The 10,845-nt window shown below is 39.4% G+C and overlaps 1 protein-coding gene across 1 annotated transcript in view; it reads left to right on the top strand.

Annotated features, from left to right (window-relative positions):
* The window catches only part of Itsn2 (intersectin 2), a 101,675-nt gene that overhangs the window by 63,539 nt on the left and 27,291 nt on the right, over positions 1-10,845 (top strand). Inside the window, exon 28 of the mRNA XM_033762143.1 lies at positions 487-678. Coding sequence (XP_033618034.1) covers positions 487-678 — 192 coding nt within the window. The remainder of the gene's footprint in view (positions 1-486; positions 679-10,845) is intronic.

Raw genomic sequence — 10,845 nt, 5'->3', positions numbered from 1 at the left:
CTTTTTACTGGCTTTAAAAGTAACATGCCACTGAGCACTTCCCTCTGAAAACTTGTGTGTAAGAACAACCAGCTGCTCCTTGATGCTTGAACTTCTTTACTCCTTGAAATGTTTCAACATGAAAGGAAAGCAGTTCATTTTGATCCAGTGGGGTGGGGTGTCTTGCTATGTAACTCAGACTGGCCTTGAATTAATTCACTATACAACTCACACTGGCCTTTAACTCATGGTAATCCTCCTGCCTCAGCCTCCCAAGTGCTGGAATTACAGGTGTGCACCACCACGCCCGGCAGTTCAGTTGGATTTTCAACTGGCGTTGGTTAGTGCTTGATTTTGTAAGACAAGGAGTACGGGAATGAGGATGGGAAAAGGAACAGTCCGAGAGAATCTTTAGTCTACCTTAATATAAAATATTAAATACAAAGCCTAAGGATAGTTTGGATCCCTAAAGGAATCATTAATCTGTTATTTTGTTCTTTTTGATAGTGTGTCAGGTGATCGCCATGTATGACTATGTAGCAAATAATGAAGATGAGCTCAATTTCTCCAAAGGACAACTCATTAATGTAGTGAACAAAGATGACCCTGACTGGTGGCAAGGAGAGATCAATGGGGTGACAGGTCTTTTTCCTTCCAACTATGTGAAGATGACAACAGACTCAGATCCAAGTCAGCAGTGTGAGTAATATCAAAGTATTTACTTCTTATCTGATACGAAAACTTTAATATGTAGTATAATATTTATTACCACTCTGGATCAGATCTTTCACTCAGCACAGATGGCAAATGTAGACTAATGTTTACAGTAGGACAAAACAAAAGGAAATGGTTTACAACATCAGAAGTTATGCTGGTTTATCATTCATTCATTCATTCATTTATGGAACTGGGGATTGAACTTGTGAGGCAGGAGGCAGAGCCACTAAATCCCCAGCCCTTCACTGGTTTATTTTAAATATTTTTTGCTAGCTTCCAATCTTAATATGAGATTATATCATAAACATGTATAATTTCTCTCATGGTCTTTTGGTAAATAGCCGTCTATACTGCAACTGCCCTTCACCACCAGCTTCTTTTTCTACCACCAGTGTTCTTTTTCAGCTTAATAAAAAATAGCTATTACTATAATTGCCCTATTCACCTATTCAGAATTATTCTTTAGTATTCAGATGCCATTAATTTTGCAAGCTTTTCATTTATTTCCCTCATGCTTACACATCATCATCCAGGTTGGAAGGAAAATAACCTGTTTAAACACGTGTGAAACCTCAGTAAGTCTTAGCTACCTCGTGCCACAGAAAGCCGTATAAATCAAGGTTTCACTATTTCAAAACAGTAGTCCAAATCTGAAACTGTTATCTCTTGGTGACTACCTGTCCTTTTTTGGTAGCTGACAGTGAACACAGCATTAATACACTAGAGAAGAAATAATACTTGTAAATAGTTTGTACCTTTATAAAATATTACTTTTTCCATCTCTTATTTTTGTTTTTGTTTATGAAGTAGGTCACGATTTGTATTTTTATCACTCCAATGAAATTTTGAAAAGATTGAGCTTTTTGTTCTAATTTAGTTGCTGAGAGCATATAAATGTAACTCAGTCAAAACTGAGATGCATTTATGATTCATTGCTAGGTTTAAAGTTATTTTATACCACGTCTGTAATTTTATGCATTATTTTCAATGTAGAGCTTGAGAGAGAGTTCTGGGAGAGAACTGCCCTTTAGTACCAAATTTTCCAGTGTGGAGGTGGGGAAGTTCAGTTTTTATAGTTTGAATGTTCCCAAAAATGGTTCAGGGTTTCAGAAGAAATGGTAAAGAAATGATAACAACTTGGATTGCCTAATGAACAACCATTTCTCAGCTCTGCTGGTGGCTTTGCAGTTTGCAGTGATCAGTTTAGAAATCAGTTTAGAACTATCTGCAGCACCTTTGTGGGAGCTGGGAGGGTAATCCTGTATCTGGAAGACCTTTGGCTTGTGATCCCAGGAGTCTTTCCATTGAATTAGTGCATTTGGCTTCTGTAGTATCTGTACTCTACAGTGGTAGTTTTTTTAAGTATTTTGTTGTTACTGTCCTATTGACAACCTCGTAGGAAAGTAACCTTCCCAGGAAGTTGAGTGACAACTTCTCGTTCTTAAACAGCATAGTAGGTTGTCAGTAAATGTTTGATATACAAAATAGATTGACATGAATGGTTAGCAGAGGACACATTTGTCATACAAATTACTTTTGGCCAGAGAATGTCCTGTTTGCCGTTGTAACGCGGGCAGAGCTGGTACATCACTGCCTGTTGACGAGGGCCCGTCTAACAGTGCCGTGTCTAACAGAACTTTCTGCAGTGAAGAACAGTCTACACCACCCCACAGTGGCTGCTGACCACAGGTAGCCTCAGAACATGTAGAATGTGGCAGATAGAACTCAAACTCAATTTTAATTCAATTAATTTAAAGCAAGATAGTTACTTGTGGCTGGTAGCTACTATATTGGACAGCACAACCCCAGAAGAGAGCCAGTTTTAAGCCCTGAAGTAAAACAAGGAAATAGCAATACTGAAACAGAAATAAGAAGAAAACGAAAAGTTGCCCTTCGGTCACAAGTGACCTACACGGCAATTTTAAAATCCATGTGCTTTGGATTTTAATTTTCATCATGTTTCAGGATTTCAGGTTAACATTCATCGCACTGTTCAGTTAGCTTTGTAAATACGTTCTGTCAGTAACCACCACGCACTTAAAGTGCTGGAAACATGAACACGAGAACACTGTCCTTGCTCTCGAGCAGTTTCAGAATTTAGTGGGAGACAGATGCTCAGAAGAATGTAACTATTGCTTTAATAAAGATTTATACAAATATGTATTGGGAAAGACCCCCGAGAGCTGTGGGGGCAGAGGGTGTGTTGTAGTGCTAGGTGTGTGACCTGAGACAGGAAGAGCAAGCCATGACAGTTTGCCGGGAAGATGGGTGTTGGGAGGAGGTTCCAACTATTTTCTTGATCACTTCATGTATTGAGAGCTTGGAAAATAGCATGTTCAAGGGATTAGTTCAAAATAGGAATAATTTCAAAGTTCTCTTTGTTATAAAACTTACCAGTAACTTACCTATGAACCCTGTGTTTGGGCTGATATATTTTTTTAGTTTGATCGTCTGTGAAAACTGAATATTGTTTTGCCTAAGTGAGTGACCAAAGATTTATCATTCATCCTGGATTGGACTAAAAGAGTTCTCAATGCTGTAATTCTCAGGAAAATTCCTAAATAGGTTCCTCCGAGAAAGTTTACTCTTCCTGAAAAACAACCCTTTACAGAACCGTTTACACAAATTTGGCTTATTTGAAATGATTATTGATTAGAAATTTAATAGTCATAATTCCTTTTTCAGATATGGAGCATAGAGCTAATTTTATCAGTAGCTGTGAAAGTCACTTACATTAAGTTTGTGTACGCCTATAATTTTAATAGGATATGGTTCAGAAAATGCTTAACCCTTAAGTCAGGAATTGATATCAGCTCTTCACTGCACCTACCTAGATTTTTACAGATGAGCCATCTGTATGTGTAGTGTTTGTAGGAGCCGTTGAGAGCAGGCTAACTTACAGATTGCCATTTATGTTTCCCTGGGCCTTACGAGTATTTCTTCCATTTTATTATGTAACTACAACATTTTTAAAGGTTGAGTTTTAATAGTTTGAATTTGTTTAGTTGATGTTGCATGTTATTATAAGTCAGATTTTTCTCACCCGCCTAATTTATGTTATGTTCATTTTATTCCCCATTTTTCTTTTTTTAGGACCCAATGTTGTCTTCCAGTTGTGAAAGCACCCCAGAGACCCACTATCCAAGTTTGACTCTAGCCTGGAGGCAGGGCAGGCAGCCCTGATCAAATATCTCCTACACAATTCATTTACTTCGATTGAATGTTAGAGCCACTTGTAATTATTTCTTTGTGTTTCTAATTTACAGTTAAATTTTATTTGTAACAAGTTCAAGGATAGTGGGTCTTTGTGTGGCTTTCCCTTCTGTTCACTCTGGCATCCTTTAGCATTTTCTTCTTTTTTAATTTGGCAATTGTAGGTCATTAGCATGCATATTGAGTTTGCCCTCACATGGTGGGAGTTCAAACACACAAAGACCCACTATTTGCACAAACTGTTCTCTCTGGTTGGGAATGAGCTGCGTGCTTTTCTTATGTTATTGCAATGTGTATATTCCTTGCAGAGTTAAGATGAAGCTTGCTTGTGTTCTGCTATTATGTTTGATGAAATCCTAATCACAGTGAGCCCTTAATTGGCTCAGTCTGCGATTTGCCTTCCAGTACGCGCTGTTTTCTCTGTTACTTTCTAACATGCCACTATGAGTACCAATATTTAGATTTGTTTAAATGCCAAGAACTGGAAATAATCTTTTCTCTATTTTCTGTATAATTAGAGTGGAGCAGTAACATTTGTAGGGAGCTTTTCTTTTCTTGAGGAAGAGGAAAGTGACCTCTGGCAGGTGTGTGCAGAATGTATATTTGAAGCCTCTTTAAATTGCCCAAGTATGAGTGCTATACTTTGGGAGTTCCTTTAGTATCTTTATGTGCTCTGGGCTAGTGAAAACTTATCGTCATGTGCAGATACTGTGACTTCTTTAGTGATGAACTAAAGGGTCATTCTTCAGAATGACAGGTGTGTATCGACAGCCAGATACACACCTTCCCTAGCTTCCCTAGCTGAGAAGAGCGCTTATATCTTAATACAGAATTCAGAATTCATTTTATATATTTTACCAGTCCCAGTGTATTTTATCATGTCCCTGTACACAAAGGGACACTGGATGGCCTTCTCCGTGTCTTCAGTAATGATCATAAGGAATCCATATGGAGTTTAAATGCCCCTAAAGCTGATACCAGGCTGTAGTTGAGAAGGGCTCAGGAGTGCAGGCAGGACGCCTCCGCTGCCCTTCCTGTGTCCCTGCGGCTTCTTGGAGGCTAGGAGATGGATTTTTACCATCCCAGCTCCACTGGCTAATCTCTGTTCTTCAGCCACACTGGCTACTTGTACATAGGATTTTCTTTTTCTTGGATGGAGATTGTTTTAAACTATGAGAGTACTTAGCTGAGACAAAACGGAGTTTTAGTAGACAGTATTAAACTATATTTGAAAATCTGAGAGTTTATGCAATTTAAAATGTTTACAAACTGCATTGCAATCTACTGTTTGTGATTAAGTATTAGGAAAAGTGTACATACAATCAGAATCTTATTTCCTCGCATAGTTCTTTAAAAGAGAAAAATATGTTTTTACATCTCTCAGTTTAAGTCGGAGACATATTTTGTGCAATGTTTATGTTAATGTGCCTATACATTATGAGTGGACTGGTTCAGTCATACGTTGCCTAAATCATACTGTCACAACACTTGAGAAAAATTAGCAGTTTAGTTAAAAGTACACAAAATTCAGATGTCGTGTTCCAAAATATTTTACATCATTGGGTGTAGGGAGTTACGTATGTGCCCTCCCTGGATTGGGGATTTCTGGTCCTGTTATAGCACTCAGCATTGCCGTTGTACTTTTATAAATAGAACATTAGTAGGAAAGCAATAATACCCTTCTACAAGTGGATAGCAGATTTGCCTACAGTCACTGAAACAGACTGTGCAAAGGTGAATGAATCCTTGTGAATTCAAGTGACTTTTCCAAATTCTCTGACTACCTGGTCTTACCTTTTCTCTCCCTGAACCTTCTGCTTTTACACTCTGAGTTCAGTTTAAGGACAGTTACTTTAAAAACTGAGGTTAGAAATCAGACTTAAGTTAATTAACCACATTATTTGGTATAACATTTTTTCCTTCTAACTTTGAATGTAGGCTTACCTAATACACCAATAAATCATTTTAAAGATATTTTTGCAACTTGAGTCATTTCACTTTAACACTGATAAATATGGATTAATAAGGATGATGTTCGGGTTGAGCTTAGACTCTCTAATGAATCTGAAAACTCTACATTCGTCAGGTCCCTGTGGATGAAGTCACAGACTGGCCCAATAGTTAAGCTGAATGTCAGTCTGGAAAATAAACGTAACTGTATTTATTATCTGAAATACAACTCTTTGTATAGGTATTTTGTCATCTGTTTAAGAGAAAGCTACAAACAAAAAACGTGTGACATAAACTGTTAACTTGAGCCCCTCAGAAGTGCATGAAATCCTTTGCAGTACCTCATTTGGCCGCGTACTTGGTCTCTTTCGCATTCAGTGTAAGGCAACTTCCAGTTTGCTCAGAAGAAAAGAGCTGACTGGAAACAGAATGTTTAAGTGGGAATACATCTAAATAAATCTGAACACTTTAGGAAGAATTCAAAAGACGATTGCAGTACATGATGATCATTTTTTTAACACCTATAATTAGACTTGATGGGTTTTCCAGCAGTGAAAACAGAATCAGCTCTAAAACCAAAGCGGAATTTTAAAGAAAATTTGTCAACCCTTTCCACTATATAGTTTCTCTAAAACCTTACCTTAAAAGGTAATTTTGAAATAAAACTACATAAAAATTCAGTTGCTACTTTAATGTCATAAAATACAATACGAATACTAGTAGTGTAAAAGAAAGAAACTGGCGTTGGGGGTCGAGAAAGAAATGCCAATTCCAGTCCAAAGCTTTATTTGCCAAGTTTCTTTGAATTTTACCAAGTTATACGATCTTGTAAATAAAATCTATAATGGAAATATTGGAAGACTTTGCCTAAAAGTGGCACTGTTGGATGCTGCTGTGATGCTGCTGTAATGTGATAAATTATTAAATTGTTGCAAAGTGCTGTTTTTGCCTTAAATTTTTATTTTGTGCGTCTTAAAAACTATAGTATTAAAGGCTTGAAATTGTGCAAATGCTGGGCACGCTTGGCATGAGATAATCTGTTTATTTTTACAACATTGTAATATAACTATGCAAGTGTGTTTATTAAAAGGACACAAACTATATTACTTGTATTGTGTATTTCTTCTGAAGCATCCTTTGAAGGTGATTTTGTTATATGTAGTTGTGATTAAATGTCTTTGGAATTTCTTTTTTTTCTTAATCCTGTCTGAGTATAGGACAACAAATTTTTTATATCACAAGGGGGAAGGAAATTTTTAAGTGGTCAAGATTAAGACAGTTTGATTTGAGACAATTGTATATCTCAAAAGGAAAAGATTTTTATTTTCATATTCTGGTCCTTGTGAAACAGAAGGAAAATATAATATAGGATAATAATAGACTCAGGTGTTATTTACACTTTTTACTACGTTTTTCTAAAAGATCGGAAGGAACTTACAAATTAACGTGGAGTAAGACTTTGTAGAACAAAGTAAGAATCTATGAACAGCTACAGTGAAAGCTCAGAGGATCCGTCAAGCAGAACGTGAACTGAATGATCAAGTTGGCATTAAAGGCCCACAGGTGAAAAAAATTGGTTCAAAATCTAACCCATCCTCGCCTGGCCTAAATAGCTTCTTTCCCAAGAGCTTTTCCTCCTCTCTGGAAAGTTATCTGGATGTCAGGCACTCAGGGACACGGGTGGGGATACAGAGGTGAGTGGGGGCGTCCCGGCCTGCTGGGCACCAAGGGAGTATGAAGGAGCTCCTGCCGGGACACGGACGGGCAAGACAGAGACACCAGTAGCAGATCCTATGCTGAGTGTCAGCCAGAACTGAGATGGGGCGGTGGACAGCAGATAAGAGGGAGAAGCAGCCAGGGGGAGGGGAAGGTGTGGGTGTAAGCAGTGTCGTATCCAGTGGAAACCCAAGCCAGAAGTAGCGACAGTTGATGTGTGAGAGACGCCAAGGCTTAAATCAGAGACTCTCAAGCTTCCCAGGGCAAAAAATATTGGTATCTGCCCTGCTTTAAGTGGCCTGAAGCTCAGCCTAGGAGTGAGCATTTTTCAAAGCTCCTTCCATGAGTCCGAAAGGCAGCCATGGCAGAGAAGAAGAAAAACAGTTCTGAGAGGAAAATGCCAGTAGCTGGGGATTGACAGAAAGAGAGATGGTGGTGGGCACAATAGTGGGGCCACCGGCTGCTGGGAAGAACAGAGTTGAGCCGGGCGTGGTGACGCACACCTGTAATCCCAGCACTCAGAGGCTGAGGTAGGAGGATCGCTTCAAGTTCAAGACCAGCCTGGGCTGCGTAGTGGATTCACTCTGCATACTTGGAGAGTTCCTTTGTCCAAAAAAAAAGCCTAACTACTGACCTAGCAAGATTCTGCCTCAAAATTTAAAAAAGCAAAGGGGTGGGTGGCTCAGTGTAAAGATACCAGACTTGGAGGAAGATGGTAATTTTGGGTTTTCCTACAAAGCACCTATGGGACATCCAAATAGAATTGTCCAGGGGTAGTCGGGGTACAACCAAGATGACATAGACGCATCTCGGCTGAGGAAGAGTATAGATGTCAGGCAGCGGCAAGTGGAAGAGGTTACTTGGAGAGAAGAGCAGACTGCGGAGATCAGCAGTTAAAGGTAGATATTGGAAAGAACCAAGAAGAAAGGAAACAGGCTCTAGAAGAATTAAGACACTGTTGTGCTGATATTGCCACTATTTGGGGAAAAAATGAAATTCTGCCTGTGTAGCCACTGCTAGTACCAGTAAAAGGAGAAGAAGCCCTCCTTATTGAGGATTTACTAGGATAGACTTTTCTAAGGTCTTCGAATGTATTAACTCATCGTCCTTCTTTCAGATAGGGGAATTAAAGCAGTTAAATAACCTGTGTGAGTTCACACAGCCAGTGAGTGGCAGTCAGTGCAGTGCTATGGTTTCTGGGTCCATGCTGTGAGCCTTGCGTTAATGTGCTAATATTGCCACCATTTGTATAATATTAAAGTTCTGGCAGACACTGATTGCTCATAGTGAAAAGAAAAGAATCAGAAACTGCACCGTGTTTATGTACAAAGTACAGGGAAGATCAAATGAATATGGTAAACAGGAACAGGTAACAGTATCCAGAAAGACAAGGCTAAACATAATAGCTTTGCTGGGATATAGTTCATATACCATGTAGTTCATCCATTTAAAATGTAGAATTCACGTTTTTATATCCTCAATTGTGCAGCCATCACCACAGTCAAAATTATAGAACATGTTCATCACCTTATAAGAAACCTGTACCCAGTAGCTATTACTGCATCTCCCTGTGTTCCCTACCCAGCCCTGGAGGGCAGCTCTGGGAGACCACTGATCTATTTTCTGTGTCCCTGTGTTTGCCTGTTGGGGACATTCTGTGTTACAGAATCATAAAGTATACAGGGTTTTATGAGTGACTTCACTTAGCATAGTATTTTCAAGTTCCATTCATGTTCTAGTGTTGGTACAGCATTCCTTTTTATTCCAAGTCCATTGTGTGGATATATACTGTGCTCTGTTTAATTCTTAGTTGGTGGACATTCTAGTTGTATCCGCTTTGTAGCTATTAAGAATATTGCTGCTAGGAAACTTCATGTTTAAGCTTTTATGTGAACGTTTGTCTCCATTGCTTGGGGTGCATACCTAGAAGTGGAAATGGCAGATATTTATATTTAGAACAGTGGGAGATAACTGTATCTAAAACTTTTCTTCCCCATACTGGTGCTCCAAACCAGGACCTTGTGTGCGCTACACAAGTGTTCTACCAGTAAGCTACACCCCTGCCCTTTTTTAAAGTTTTATTTTGCAACAGGATCTCGCTAAATTGCCTCAGTTGCCCTTAAACTTTTGATCCTCCCATCTCAGCCTCTTGAGTAGCAGGGATTACAGGCACTGCACCTTGGTGTATTTTTAACTTTTTGAGGCACTATCAGACTACTTTCCAAAAGTGCACATACCATTTTATATTCCCACCAGCAGTGTACTAGTTACCTGTTTCTTCACATCCTCACCAACACTTAGTATTATTTGGCTTCTTATAACCAGGCCTGGAGATAAAAGGTAACATGTCGTGGTTTTAGTTTTCATTTCCCTGATGACTATTGATGTTATCATTCCCTGCGCTTCTTGGTGGTGTGTGTATCTTTTTTGAACAAAGGTTTGCTTTTTCATTGAATCTGTCTTCATAATGACTCTTCAGATTTTTTTAAGAGCAGTTTTAGGCTCACAGTAAACCTGAGAGGATGGTGTCGAGATGCCCTGGTGTCTTCCACCCACACGCGTGGCCTTTCCACTTCCCGTCCCTCATCAGAGCGGTGCATTTGCCACAGCTGGTGAACCTGCACGGACTTCTTGTGAGCACCCAGAGTCTGTGGTTTACCTGAGGGTTCACTCCTGGTTTATCTGCTCTCTGAGTTTCGACCCGTGTGATGACACGTGTCCGCCAATACAGTCTTCAGAGGGTGACTGACCTGCCCTAAAAGTTCCCGGCTCCGTCAGGTCACCCCTCCTTTCCGCTCTACCCCCTGGTAACCACGGGCATCTCTGCTGTCTCCATGGTTTTGCCTTTTTAAGAATGTCGTATGGTTGGATAATACAGTATGTGCCCTTTTCAAATTTGCTTTTTTTTAACATAGTAATCACATTTAAGTTTCCTCCATATTTTTATTGGTACATGTTGGCAGTACTTGATGATTACATTCATGTGTGGGGTTGGTACATGTACATAACATCCTCATTCTTTTATATCCTCCATATGTTTTTCTGACTCAGTGATTCTTCTTGGTGCAGAATGGCACTCTGTCGGTTGGATGTACCACAATTCAATTTGTTCCCTTTCTGCGAGACGTCTTGATTGTTTCCAAGGTGTGGCAGTGATGAATAAAGATGCTGTGCATATCTCTGTGCAGTTGTTTGTGTGGGCAGCAGTTTCTCATGCCTTTGGCTAACTCCTGAGGAGGATGAGTGCTGGATCATACAGTGTGATTAGCT

Source organism: Fukomys damarensis, unplaced genomic scaffold, assembly GCF_012274545.1.
Source record: "Fukomys damarensis isolate Sample0158 unplaced genomic scaffold, DMR_v1.0_HiC HiC_scaffold_2, whole genome shotgun sequence".
In the NCBI taxonomy this organism is placed as follows: domain Eukaryota; kingdom Metazoa; phylum Chordata; class Mammalia; order Rodentia; family Bathyergidae; genus Fukomys; species Fukomys damarensis.
This window is presented reverse-complemented; position numbering and strand designations above follow the sequence as displayed.